The sequence below is a fragment of the Hippichthys cyanospilos genome, chromosome 20 (assembly GCF_059441005.1).
Source record: "Hippichthys cyanospilos isolate Australia breed blue-spotted pipefish chromosome 20, RoL_Hcya_1.0, whole genome shotgun sequence".
NCBI lineage: Eukaryota > Metazoa > Chordata > Actinopteri > Syngnathiformes > Syngnathidae > Hippichthys > Hippichthys cyanospilos.
Window position 1 is genome coordinate 3,443,040 of NC_142388.1, and position 15,162 is coordinate 3,458,201.

General features: G+C 40.7%; 1 protein-coding gene across 1 annotated transcript in view; it reads left to right on the forward strand.

Annotated features, from left to right (window-relative positions):
* eva1aa (eva-1 homolog A, regulator of programmed cell death a) overlaps nt 1–15,162 on the forward strand; it is a 60,027-nt gene that overhangs the window by 18,251 nt on the left and 26,614 nt on the right. Inside the window, exons 3-5 of the mRNA XM_088402675.1 lie at nt 306–429; nt 2,452–2,604; nt 8,629–8,772. Coding sequence (XP_088258801.1) covers nt 306–429; nt 2,452–2,604; nt 8,629–8,772 — 421 coding nt within the window. The remainder of the gene's footprint in view (nt 1–305; nt 430–2,451; nt 2,605–8,628; nt 8,773–15,162) is intronic.

Consider the following 15,162-nt stretch of genomic DNA (forward strand, 5'->3'; position numbering starts at 1 on the left):
TTGAGAGCTTACAACATCGTATTTATTGTGCATTTTAGTGCGTAATTCAAACTTTTGAATGTTTGGCGACACGGAATGCTGTCTTCAAATGCATTGCTGGACATGTTGGACCAAAAAAGGTTGAAAACTGAGACGGAAAGGGAGAAATGAAGTGGACCCTTCCGGATTCTTTAACCCCCCTCCCCCTGGACACACATAGCATGTTCTGATGGTTTTCAGAATCTTATTTGAAGTGGTTTTGGGTTTACCTTCCCTCCTCCATTGTTAAAGGACAAAAAGGTGTTTTTGGTTCCGCCCCTGTTTAGAAAATGCTGGACGAGTGCCAAGACAGAAGGAGCTGTCAAGTTCTTGTCAACAGCCGCGTGTTTGGGATGGAGCAGTGTCCCGGCAGCAGCAAATACCTCACCGTGTGGTACAAGTGCAGACCCAGTAAGTCCTTCGCAAACAACATACCTGTGGCTCGTACTTTGAGGTATGCATTTTCTCAAAACGTTTCTTCAAGGGATAGCAAAATTGTAGGCATTTTCAGGTGCGAAGAATTAACAGTTGATTTTCTCTTAGTTCGAAAAGATAACTTTGCTGTTCCTATCCAAGCATTAAAAAGTGTTTTTTGGTGGGGAAATTTAATTTCTGGCCCTTCTCCTGGAAATTGTGTTATTAATGACTGTGCATAAAATGTTAGAAAAAAATGGCGTACAACATTTTGCTATCGAGTCACTATTGTACTGACCAATAAGTTGCTTCATGTTTCAATTGATTTACTCTTATTTTGAAAAGACAAATGTACTGTGTCGGCAGTAAAAAGCATTAAATTAGCTTTGCAGGTACCTGCAGAAACCTTGTTATGATCTCATATGCACCCCCTTTGATTTGATTCACTGGACTAGGGAATACTTTTTTGTGGGGAATTTTAATTTCTGGCTCTTCTATTGGAAATGGTGTCACTAATGACTATGTATACATGTACACCTTTACATAATAATGCAGCATTTTTCAAAGGATTCAGTATTTTAATTATCAATAAGTGTTTCAATTTATATTTTATTTTGAAAAGACAAGTGTACTGTTCCTGTCTTGTGTACTTATGTCTTATGTAAATCTTATGTACTCCTATTTGAGAAGCGCTGGAAAAGGGAATATTTGGAGGGGATTTTAACTAGAAAAGTGTGTCATTGATGGCATATGCAAGACATACAAAGTTTTATAAAGGATTCAGTGTAGTCATTAAATCTAGCAATCATTTGCCTTATGTTCCAATTAACCTGCTCTTAATTTGAAAACATAAGCATCCTGTTCCTGTCACAGGATTAAATTAGAATTGCTGGTAGCTGCAGAAGCCCTGGTAAAATCTCCTCAGGTTTACTTGTACGCCTATTTGAGAACCTCTAGCATAGAAGAATCACCTAACTTGCAACCGATCCTGGTTCAAGTCTGCGTTTGGTTCTCGGTCACCTGGAATTGAGTCAAGCGCCTGCAAATCACAATTGAAAATGGCCGGATTTTTTTTTTTTTTTTTTTTTTTTTTGCTCTTGACCCCCCATGAGCCGGGAAGTCGACACCACAGCAGCGGCGTAATCCGGACTAGACCCCGGTCTTCAATGGAGGCTCCGCAGTGGACTGAGCAGAAGCGGTGGACCTAATCCATTGATCCCTCTGCTCTCCCGTCTTTTCCTTCCTCCAATCAGCAGCTCTTTGTTCCCTGCCGCTTTAAGCAACCGGGGCAACGGCAAAAAAGTGTTTACGCCCCTGAAAGAAGAGGCCAACGGAGGATAGGAAAAGGAAGTCAAGGAGAAAGATTCGATCCATCAGCAAAAGACACAACAAGCCACTCAAGCTTTTTCCACTCCCCAGCAGAATGTGGGCTGTTTTGATTGGCCGGCCAGCGGAGCTGCTCCGGTGGTCACAGGTCACCTTGACTGGATGTGTGTGAGGAATGCCGCTGCGTGGCTCTACTTGTCCACCCGACAACTCTAACCTCGCCGTGTTGACGCTCGGCGACGCCTCGGGGCTAGCTTACCCGGAGCGGAACATTTGACATTTTATACCCGATTTTCATACCACAAATGTTCTAACATGCAGTATGAAAAAAAAATACTGTAGATGTAGTCTACAGGAAGTATCATTTAAAAAAACGAATAAATAGACCAGTGTTCTGTTAATGTCTGTTTGTGTGGGTTTGTTTTTTTTTTTGGAGGGGGGGGGGGGGGGTCTATCTATTTCCTTGCTTTTGTAAACTTTTGACTGGCATTTTATCTCTTGTAGTTTTGTTTATTTTATTTGTGTGCAGCACTTGTGTCGATTAATTGCTTTAAAAATTAAGTTAGATTTAACTGTATCATGTTGATGATTCAAGTATTGTTCAACATTTTAAGATCATGTTAATCAATGAAAAACACAAAATTAGGGGGAGATGTATTCAACTCCATTCTACTTTTTTCTTTTTTGACCCAGACGAATATAAGAGCAAAGTGGTATGTGAGGAGGACCGGATGAGGCTCAGCTGCAAACGCGGCATGCAAATCGCCGTCTACTCCGCCATGTTTGGGCGCACCCAACAGGGCACCCTCGAGTGTCCTCTGCACCACAGAAGAGCGCCATCAGTGGGTGAGTAGCCATGAAAAATGTGCATTGGATAAATATTCAAGTTCGCCTGCATCTTTAAATCAAAAATGCCATCGGGGAGAGTCAAAAAATAACACAAATGCTTCATGAAGCACTTGTTGTATATTTTTACTTACTCTAGGTGGTGCTAATGGTTTACTGCAGTGGAAATATATTAAATTTCTATTGCATCCTTAAATCAAGAAAGTCATTTATTGGAGTAAAAAAAATTGCACAAGTGCTTCATGAAGCTTCATAAAATCCTCTAGGTGATACTTTTGGTTTAATGATAAGGTCTAGTCTAGTGTGAATGTATTCAATATCCACTGTATCTCTAAATGAAGGATGCCATCTCGGGGAGTCAAAATAATCCACAAATGCTTCATGACACCCTTGTTGTTTTTTTGGTTTAATAATAAAAATGACTCCAGTGGAAATATATATTTTTTACTCTCAGATTAAGGATAAAATCTTTACTAGACTCTATATACTAGACGCTGTATACTACTAGCATGGAAATGCAAAAAAAAAATCCACTACATCTTTAAATGAAGGCCATCAAAAATACCACAAGTGCTACATGAAGCTTCGTTAAGCTTCATGAAGCACTTGTGTTTTGTTTTTGTTTTTATTCCATTAACGGCCAAAGGTGTTTTATGCAAATCAGATTTTTGCATGCTATTTGAATGAATTTCCTTTCCCTGCTGATGGTCTTCCGCATCATAATTGCGCATTGAGGAAAGAACTGTGTTTTTTTTTTTTTTTTTAAGGAAGCAAAACATACCAAGCGTCGCTATGCGTCTGGCTGTTTTTATTGATGACTTGTACATGTCTGGGCTCATCTGGAGCACAAAGACCTTCACAAAGGCTGCCAGCCTTTAATTCAGTTTTAAGTTTTGCTTTTGTGTATGTGTGTATGTTTGGGGGTGGAGGGGGGGGGGGGGGGTGCAAGATGTAATGGAAATGGAATACATTCAAATTTGGCTCAAATGTTCCCCTTTTTGCAGCTTCCTGCACCCATTTTAGATTTATGCTCATTTCATTTCCTCGCCGTTTAAAGGCATCCCGAGATATATAAAACCCCCAAGCGCACAGACGTGCGCATTGTCGGGGCGGAACTAGGTTGGAATGTAGATCGGATGTCATCCAATGCTCTGAGATGTGCCGCAGAAAGCGAGACAAGGATTGAGTTGCTCCCAAGAATGTTTGGACGCATGACAACTACGCTCATGATTTAACGCTTTTTATTGTCGTCTCTCATGCTAATGTGGCTTTCAACGGCTCGGTACACAATTGGAACTCCACAATACAATGTGGACATGCCCCGTGGATGCGTTTGTGTGTGTGTGTGTGTGTGTGTGTGTGTGTGTGTGTGTGTGTGTGGCCTTTCCGCGACACCGGGTTCAAAAGGCTAACGCTAGCAGTGAGACAATTATAAAGCGCATACTGTGCCTACGGAGCGCCCAATACAGCAGCAGGTGGTTTGGGGGGTGTGTGTAGTATCTGGTTTCAAGCTAGCCATTAAATACAGTAGCGTAGCTGTGGCAGTCGCGTTGGCAGATGAACTCTACTGTTACAGTGGCACAAAGGGCAGATTAGAGGCAGGGGGAAGCATTGTTAGCTGTCAAACGGCGTTAGCATTGTGTGTACGCGCAACGCTTGTCTATGTGGCTCACGCGCAGGTTGGGGCTGTTCCAGACTGTCGAGTGGGATTCCCCGGGTCTTTCATGTGGCTCCCGTGTCACGCCGAGCGGGAAGTGAGCTAGCCGCCAGTGACAATGCTAATTATGTCTCCGAAAGGCAAGCGCTTTTCCTTGAGATGCATGAAGCGGGCACTGCGTTCATTAAAAAAAAGTTGGTGGTTTTAGTTTTCCTTCAACGCCGTGTTGTATTTTGGCTTGTTTTAAGGCACTTTGAGATCTATTTTTGGAAGCGGAAGTAAAGGGAAGATTCAATTTTGACTGAAGCAAGTGATATATATATATATATATATATATATATATATATATATATATATATATATATATATATATATATATATATATATATTAGTGTGGTGGTCCCGCTGGCCTACCATAACATGACAGTTACCATAATTATAATAAAAGTCCATTTCATTGTTAATGTAATTTTCCTAATCTATATCTATGTAGAGAGAGAGAGAGAAAATGTATCTTAATTTTCATTCATTTATATTTGTCTTTAAAATAAATCTGTCAAAGTGTTATACCAAGTAGAGGCAATATTTAGTGGCCTTGCACTCATTCATTTTGGCACAAAAATCCCGTGCGTAACTGGAAGACAAACCATTTCCAGAAAAAAAGATGTATTCAATAGTCATCATCTTCAAGTAATAATGACTGTGCTGATATGCGTTCAAATGTGGGGGAAAAAAAAGCATTATGTTGATGATAAACCCACACGGCCAGAAATACTTCTGGAAAGTTCACAAAAGACTTTGGCCCATTTGTCAGACTTCTTTGAAGTAGTTTCCCCCTTGTTTTTGGGGGGAGTGGCGGAGTCGGACAGGTCTTAACTGAGATGGAAGCCTCAAAGCCGAAGCCCCCCTCTCTCATCTGACTCATTATCATCACACAAAACTCTTGACATCTAAATTACTGCCGTTTTGCCATGTCTGATATGACTTTTTCTTTGTCAGAGCCGCCATGCTTTCATGAGATTCAAGTTAAGCCTTCACAGATCGTGGGCATCTATTGATGGACCTCCAAAATGATTACAGTGCCATTTTATGTCACTATAACGGAGTTAGGCACGGATAATTTCTTGGATGACTTGTTTTGTTCATTTTCATTCAAACCACAGTGGAAAATTAGTTTCATATTGCTGCAAATAGTGGCCTTGACTCAAAATTAATTGCTGGGTGTATCATTCCTTGCACAAACATCTCAAACTGATGGATCCTTATTCCTCACTGTCAGGACTGTAAATAACAGCTAGGGCAGCCATATAACTTTTTGCAACTTTTTTTGCGAGCTAAACCTAACCCTGTTGCATGGTGTTCCACAGGGTTCAATTTTGGGGCCCCTGCTTTATTATATTTGCTTCCTGTGGGTTCCATCTTAAGATAATATTGTATTTCTTTTGTTCCATCCTTCGTTCGCTGCTTCCTTTTACTTTTTTCCTTCTCTCCTCCCGCACTCTTTCTTCCCTCTTCCTCCTCTTCCTTCATTGCTGGTCTCTCCTTCTTTCCAATCTGAAGTGGCTTCACGTGCCCCCTTTTCAGAAACACAGCGAGAGCATACAGTCTACTTTGGTTCCCACCGACTGCAAAGCACACATGGCGTTCCAATATGAAGTAATCTGTTACTCATGTGATTAGTTTTTGCCCTCAAAATATTCCAATATCACCTTACACACCATTGCATGTCAGATGTTGGCCATACAAAGACTTGAAGTATCACAAGTGGATTATGTATCAAATGATACGCTTCACATGTGAGTCATATGAGCGGAGGAGGAGATAAAATACAGTACTGTAGATCCCCCTTTTGTACATTTCTAGACGTTTTGTGTGTGTGTGTGTGGGGGGGGGGGGGGGGGGGGCTGCGACTGGGAAATTTGTGCCTCACACAAGTGACAAAAAAAAAAGGAATGACTCATTTTTTGCTGTTTTTTCTTGGTTATGAAGCTTGACTTGTGAGCCACAGGCCCGTCCTTGTTGGCAGTGTGCGGTCCATATTCGATAGCAACCGAGGTGGCTGAGGGTAAAGGTCAGAGTTAACAGGGGTTATTCATGTCCAATAAAGCCCTTCTATGCTGCTCTGTCTGTGGCGAAGCTGTAACGAGAGCCAGAGAAAGTTGCGCCCGAGGGAATTCTCACTTCAACTCCAGACAAAATATAGTTTGTTCAAACACACAATGCGTAAACTAATGTGTGTGTGAGTTCTCCCTGTGTGTTTTGATTGGACTCTGGATCCCCACCCAAACCCATCTGTTTTCTGTGAGACCCTTGTTCTGCTTCTAATTGCAATTTTCATGGCCGTGCAATCGGAGTTCCAGGTAATTGCTGCATGTCTGTCAATGGACGCAAAACATCAGAAGGGACAGTTTTCAGCAACAGGGCAGACCAGAAGGTCGCCGGGTCAACGATTCAGCCATTAGACGTCTTTAAAAAGACATGAGTAGGGCCCGCTCAAGACGGAATTTTTTTTAGGCTGAAAAAATGAGGAAAAAAACTACTAATTACCAATTATTTGGTTGATTAATTTTGAAGGATCCATATCATGGTACAAGTGGTACCTCTACTTACAAACGCCTCTTGTTCGCTAGTTACCTGGAGTGCTGTCGCGTCTTGACGTTAGCGTCGTAACACGTTAGAAAGAAGGCTGAAAAACATAACACACAGGAAATACTTACATGCTCAAAATGATCCAAAAATAAATATTATTGCTACTTTGGACTTGCAAATGATGCCCACTTGAAATGTAAAATAAAAACCTACAAATAAAACGACCTAAACAAAGTTATCTGAACACACCCTTACACCGGTGCCATCACCAGTGCTTTTTTTTTTTTTTTTCTAATTTCTAACCAAAAAGTGAAACGTCTTCACTGAAACCCCACCTCTCACCGCATGGCCACTGCACCCCCTCCATTCTAAAGCCAACCGCCACAACAAAATAACAACAAAAACTAACATTGAGCAATCACAAATGCGTTTTACTGACAGTGAAATGAACTGGAGTTGCCAACAAAGCAAAAGTCGTGCCAAGAGAGCCCAGTAACACCCGTTCGTCCGATGTAAATCGGTCCCCTCTGGAAACGACTACTCATAACAACGGTTCCGCCCACAGGTCAATTATTTACCACAAACTTTGATCATCAATTGATGTTGATTATCTGTCTATTAATTATGATTTATAGGTAAAAGGGTTTTATTTTGGACAGTTCCAAGACCTTAAACTAAAAATACAGCAAAATATAGAGCTAAATTGTCAAAGCCTATAAAGTTGAGGGAACTGATGTTCAAAATGGATGTGGTCATTCATTATCAGCGAATGCACACCTGTGTCAATTGCGGCGTCTCTGAAATGTCCCGACAGTTTCCCAGTTCCATGCTGCTTTCCAGCAGGCTTTGACCTCGCTGTGTCCTGGTCAGGAATTCCCGATTGTTACTTCCTGCTGGGGAATGTCCGTTTTTGTAGACCATTATTCGGGTTCAAAGTCTGCTTCATTCACGTTAGATTAGGACACTTTTTTCCGTCATTTTTTAAGGTCTAATGTTGACATTGGGCATGACCAATAGATTGCCTACTTTCACTTCCTGACCTGAACATTTACCCTCTAACTTATGCCACCATCCATTGTGGCTTGTCGACAAAAAAAAAAAAATATATATATATATATAATATATATATATATATATATATATATACACGCACACACACCTCCGTAGCAGTAGAGGAAGCAGAGATGGAGAGCAAAGGAAGCTTCGGGGTGACGAATGACAAGCACATTCATCAATGTCGACAATCCGTACACAAACATGGATCGGGTATCCTTTAAACAAAGGCAGAGGCCCAAATTAGGTTTTGTCGTGACTCTGAGAAAGCAAAAGAGTGCGTATGAAAAGATGGTGACCTCTTTAATATTTTTTCGTCCAGTGTGTGTGTGTGTGTGTGTGTGTGTGTGTGTGTGTGTGTGTGTGTGTGAGAGAGAGAGCTTTAGGTGACATGCTGGTGCAGTGCTGATAGGTCTGTTTGTATAATCTTGTTTTTTCCGTATTATTTTTTTCAGCCAAGGTACTGCAAACTATTTTGGATTGTGGGGAAGGAAAATCATAAAAAGTTTGCCGTGCTGACATTGTCTGTTAAACTTTTTGTATAGTAATTTTTATTTTATTAATTAAAAATACATTTGGATTTAAATATTCTTGCAGTTGTAGTAATATTTGTAATCGTCAATCTTTTTCAATGACTCTTGCATTGATGCTATTTTTTTAGAGATATTTTCAAACGTCATACCCACCAGTACAGTCCATAATAAAATATATTTGTCTTCTACCAGATTGCCAGTCGTCCATTGCCCTAGAGGTCGTGACCTCTCGCTGTCAGGGCAAAAAGAGCTGCGTGGTTCGAGCCTCATCCAGGGAATTCGGGGATCCTTGCTACTCTGGCACAAGGAAGTACCTCAGCGTCATCTACACTTGTGGTAAGTCATGAGCGTTCCATTTTTGCCACTAGAGGTCGCCGTTTACCCAATGATAAAGTTCACTGCTTTAGGAAAAGCCGTACGCCTGAAACGTTCCTTGTTGAGGCTTTTAAAAGATATTTTCGCTTATTTTGGTTGACCTCTGGTAGAAATTCCACACGCAAACCTGCTGTAAGCCTCCCAACAATCAAACTGTAATAACTTAAGACTTTTGTTGATATTCCGTGCAAACGAGTGTGAATGATGGCCCGATTGTTTTGTTTTATCAGTAACACACCCTCGGACTCATCCTGACGGGTCAAGGCTGTAATTCTTCAACCGTCCTCTCTGTCGCACATTATCCAGATTCCTCAACATCCGGGGCTGATCAATCAGTTTAGTGACCTGGAGCCTCTCAAATCCACTCGGTGTCCATTTTTTATCTGTGTAACAAGCGGTAGATGCAGACAAGGACGGGACGGCTGTTCACATGTGTTTATGGGGTGCTTTTGTCTTCAGTCTGGGTCTGACCTTTCTTATCTAACTCTGATAACCCATCCCAAAGTCGCCAAACAGCTCCATAAGTCAGCGGGTGTTTGCCAGGGAGAAGGGAAGGAAGTGGGATGGTAAATGTTCACCAGGAAGGGGATTGGGAAGTGTCAACTTGATGACGTCATTACATCAAGTCACTTTTGGGGAGAGATTGTCTCACAAATGCATTTGAGACTTTCATGCGTTTTTCAGGTTCGCAAGCAAATTTGTGGTTTTCATTATATTAAGACACACAAACATATACCTGATTTGCATGTGTTTTCAGATCCACAATCATATTTACGATTCTCTTTTTTTCGGGTTACCGAGTTTATTCACGATTTTCGATCCATAAACTTTCAGGATTTTCACAGATTTGCGGTTTTCACAATTTTTTTTCAGATTCACTTATTTGTGCTTTTCACAAGTATACCCTTGATTTTCATTTTTTCAGATTCACAAACATATTTGAGATTTTTTTTCTGTTATTTGTGATTTTTTTCCCTGTTTTTCAGATTCACATATTAGATTTTGCCTTTTTCAGATCCACAAAGATGGCATTTTGTAATCATTGACATAAACATTTGCATATGTTTACATATCGCAGATCCACAAATATATGTATATGTGATTTTTACGTATTTTCCTACATTCTCGAAAATATATATGCTATTTTCGCTTGGTCGTTAATCTTGTGATTGCATTCATCTCGACTTACCATTTGTAAATTCTGTTCTGCTTGTGAGTTGTCGAATGTGCGTTTAATTTTGAGACAAACGTCACGCTGATGCAAATGTCACAAAAAAACAGGTCCCCCGATATTCTTGTCAAAATCCCTGTTCCTCCTTCTTCCACGGGGTGGCAGTGTTGCTATCTTCAATGAACGGAAAATCAAAGCTTATCCCATTTGTTGTTCAAAATCAGAAGTTGAAAAACGTCAAACGAGCCTTCGATTTTGTCAGTAAACAAAAGATGGCCCAAATTTGTTTATCTGTATTTTTTTTTTATTTATTTTGAGTCAAATCCCTCCCCATTGCTTGCCATTAGGCACAGGAAAAACGGACACTTGAAAATGGTTTGTTTATTCCAGCGTCTATTTTCTGTCTTGGAGGCGTCAACCCAATTAAAAATTTAACAGTCCTTTTATTACCTAAGTGCTATTTCACAGTGTTTCGTAACATGCCAAAATGAATTAGCTGAGGAAACTTTGGTTTATGATTGTTTGAACTGCAGTTGAGCGGCGAGTTTAACGTCAGCTTCAGCTATCAAATGAATGAACGTTTAAAGTCTAACATCCCTTATATGGTTCAACTTGTTCAACATTTTAGCTCTCATGGGCAAAATTTCTTCGGTGGTCAGCAACAAATGAACGGGAAACATGCATTAGCCCTCAGGCAGAAGAAAACATAATATACGCACGTGCTCTCTCATCGTCATGGCCGCCATCGACATGCATCATTTCAATTATCCCTAAGGTTTGCTTAAAAAAAAAAAAAAAACCTCAAGAAATTACCATGGCAAAGCAGATCATCATCTCTTGCTTTTGATTGTAGGTTCTTAAATGATCATCATTCCAACTTGAAACATTCTCCATTTCTGTGACTGAGAGAATGATGGATGGCAGTGCTTGGGGCACTTTCCTAAATAAGAAGGATTCCATTGGGGGAACCTTTTGAGTTTCCTTTTTTTCTAATGGATTGACTCAACTCTAAGTATACCCCGTTTGCCCCCCCCCCCCCCCCCCCCCCTTCTTTATTCCGTCAATAACTTCTTCAAAGATTGTTTCTTTAAATTTCACCTCCTTCTACCGGTACAGATAACTCATTCATTGCCATTGACGGCTATAGACGTCAAAAATCCATTTTCTACTGGCCTAGCTGTCGAAAAATGGAGCATTGACGGCGATGAGTAAAGGTCAAGACTAACTGGTAACCGTTTTAGCGGTGCAAAGATGAATCGAAAGCAAATCGAATATCAGAATAACCCCTGTGGGAATCTCTGTCCCAACTTGGGCTTTTTGATGTTTTTGTTATGTAATTTCAAAGGAAAAACATGCAAAAAAAAAAACACAATATTGCATGAATTGTCAAAACTTGACGACTTTCAATACGCCATTGCCGTCCCTCCTAAATGCTAGCAAACAGGAGGTGGAGAGGTACACCCTATAGGTGTGAAATTTAGCCCATGTCAGGCTCATTTACTGCCATTCAAAATTGGAAATATTGTCGATTTTGGACATATTGAAAACCCAATGTTGCAGCTCGCAAATGGGGCCCCAATAGAAACTTTTGTGTTTATGCCCCAAAACCACTGGGTGGTGCTAGCGGCCAACTTATGACGTTTACAAGACTTTCAATGACTTTGATGATTGGCTTAGCATGGACTCCCAGAATGCAAAAGTCATTTTCCTCAGTTGTTCAATTATTTTTTTAACATTTAATCTGTAGAAAATCTGTAAAAAAAGAAGTTAACAGGTGTTGGAAATTGATTCATATTGCTTATTTTTTTTCTGTTAATGTGAAAAAAGATAAAGTCCTCAGAATCCTTGTACAATTTTTTCAAATTGATAATTACCTTATTAGTCGGCGCAAAGAGTGGGCTCTACAAAAGCATTGCCCTAAAGTAAGGAAATAATATGACCCAAAATAAAAGTAATAGTTTACTGTAGTATTTCATTCATTTAGTAGCAGCCAAACATTTAAAAAATATACAAGGATGGACTTTAAATTAAAAAAAAAAAGAACGTAAAAATATGTCTTTGGGATTGAATGAGTTCATCAATTATCAAAATAACCTGTAGTTGCAGCCCTAATACTAAGTTTTTGCTCTCTCCAGACCCCGCTTGTCAACGGACTTCAAACTTTGAAGAATTATTTGTCTTTGTTAGATGTAGTTTATAAGGCTGATCCGTGTTCTGGTTTCTATGCGGGTCCCACAGATAAACTACAATCCGGTTCGCTTCCCTTCCTCCCCTGAGGCGTCTTTTAACCTAAATCAAGATAAGGGGGCCCTCGTTTCCAAACTTCCCCCTTCTACGACTTCCCATTTGGAGCGCGGCGGCGTAATGGATAGGCCTCGGCAAGCCTGGCGTGCTCCCTCCTTTGAACCGTACACGGCAGACTAGTGGGGGGGGTGGCAAACCTGAAGGGAACACAACGCTAATTCCCGAGGAGGAAATTGATTAATCGCAGTAATTAGTTGATAGTAAAACACGCAGCTTGTGTAGTTTGCGGTACTGTGGGCTTGAAACCTCAAAATGTTGGTTACATGTACTGAAGTAATCAAATACTTTAAGCATTCATGTACCGAAGTAATCATTCATTTAAATAATCAATGAAGTACTCAAGTAATTGATTATTGTAGTAAACAAACACTTTAAGCATCCTTCAAATATTTAATGACCTTAAGACTCAATTCCCAATAATAAAGTACCTGTAATTGATTACTTTAAGACAGTATTTAGTTTAGTAGCAGCCATTCTCACACACTCTTTTACACAAGCACTTTTGAAGAAGATAAAAATAAGTACCTAGCTAGCTTGAAAATGTTTACATTTTTCAACAGTTTGCTTTTCACCTCATTAAAGCAATCTCAATGGCCGTAATCCAATTTTGGCGTTTAACAGTTTTATTACTGGCCGCCACAGCCACTTCCACGGTTTCAAACTTTCTTGACACATTATACAGTCCATTCTAACAAAACATAGCATGGCGAACTGAAAACAAAACATTGTTTCTGGTCTTCCACCACATTTGGGAACTATCATAAAAAGCTTTCCAAAAATCCAACAATTTGAGGTCTGCAACTCGCCAACGGTCTTAATGAGCTATGAACTCGTATTTAGACCTGACTGGGGTTTCGTCTTGGACCCCGGTACCTGATTCTGAGCCCGCACGTGCGGCATGACGTCAGATGCGAAAAACCGCGTTGATTCACATTAGCGTGCGCTTAATGTCGAAATGTTTGTTGGGGTTCCCCTCCAGCTTGAAAGGAGACTTGATGTTTAATAAGTGACCGCCCGTCCACAGATACAGGCCAAGATAAACACCCTTCGGGTTCTTCCTCCGACACAAATGTGCGCTTTGGAGCTCAAAGGTTGTGTGGTCTGGAGCGGTCACATGACTACCTTGCGCGGCGACTTGTGTCTTATAAATCAAACGGGAATGGACGCTTTCGATATATTTGCAAGTACCTTCCAACATGCACTGTACTTTTCCGGGCAATAAGGCGCACCGAAAATTAAGTACTAAAGTAACTGATTAACTTTGTACACGTTCTGTCATTAATTGTAGTACTTTTCGGACCTAAAATAATCAATTACTTTAAGTACCAAAATTTTGCTTTTACTTTAGCACCTAAAGTAATCAATTTCCTTAGGACGTTAAGATCCTAAAGTAATTGTTATTTCACTACTTAATTCATTAATTAGTACTTTAGTACCTATTGATTATAAAAGTATGTTAGGGACTAAAGTATTTGATTTTAGCACCTAAGTACCTAAAGTAATTGATTATTTCAGTGCCTGGATTAACTGATGACTAAGTACTTCTTTCATGAATTGCTTTAATACTTTTAATACCAAAAGTAATCAATTACTTAAGTAATGTTGGCACTTCAAGTAATTGATTACTTTGGTGCTGAACTATGGAAGGCAAACGTTACTTTTTTCTTGAATTACTTTTCTTTAATTCTTGAATTAATGTATCGCAAACACAAAACCAGGGGCGGAAAAAGAAAAGGGGCCTTTGTCTCAGTGTGTTTGATTTTTAGCGAGCGGAAAGGAACGAGGAGCTCCCAAGTTTCGTTTAACGCAAACCTGACTCTGCACAAAACGACCGCAGCTGGCACGCTGAGGAACACCGCTGCGAGAAAACACACGTGACCTCGCCTGACCTCTGAATGTGTTGCATTTATAGCATCTGTTGTGATTCCTGCCAATACCCATACAAGGCGTTCTCCAATAAAGCTTAGGTTAAAAATTAAACATTGGAAAAGTTTCTGGCGCTCTCGCAAAGCGGTCGCCATGGCGATTTGCCGATGCCAGCTGGGAGCCTGCTTTGCCAGCGGGTTAGCTCAGCCCTGCGCGTTCCCCGTCGTCATCCCGCGTCGGGCGGAACCAAAGCGTGCCGCAAAGCTCTAATCACGCTCCCGACTTTGAGGTTCCACATCTTGATGGAGATGGCAAGCCCTCGGGGGAACGCTTTGCGATTTAATTAGATTAAAATGAATTCGGAGCAAAGTGAATCTGGCAGAAAGCAGAGGTGTTAAATTCCCCCTCTTGTGTTTTTGCGCCCCCCCAGTCCCCCCCCCCCCCCCCACCTTTTTTTTTTCTCCTCGCTTCCATCCTTCCACTCGCACTTTGTCTGTTTATGTAATCACCGCAGCATTTTTGTCCGCGGCCGCTCGGAACTAAATGAGAAACATGGGGATTCTCGCGATGCTAAAGCTAAAGGGAGGTTTGTGTGAAACCAGGTAGTTTTATCATCAAGTCATTTTGGGGGTTTTACATGGTGGCCGTCATTGATGGGAGCCGGCTTGAATTTGAGGGGCGGGGGGGTCTAATTCTTTTCAGCTTGTGGCTGGTTTCAGTTTTCTTCGTGGACAGGGAGAGAATGAAGGGGAAAAATGCCAAGGAAGCATAAGTGTGTTTGTGTGTGCATATGAATATGCTTTAAGGGCATAAGTGGAAATCCCGCCGCAAATCTGCTCGTTAAATGAATGTTATTACGCGCAAATGTCTCAAATGCGATGATTGTCATTTTTCAACGTCATTTTAGAATGAAAAGTTCAAGCTGATGTGTAACGTTGTAAAGCGCGTTGCATGGTTTTTTGATTTTGATTGCATATTTTTTTCAAGTGGTGGTTTAAAGGGAAAAACCA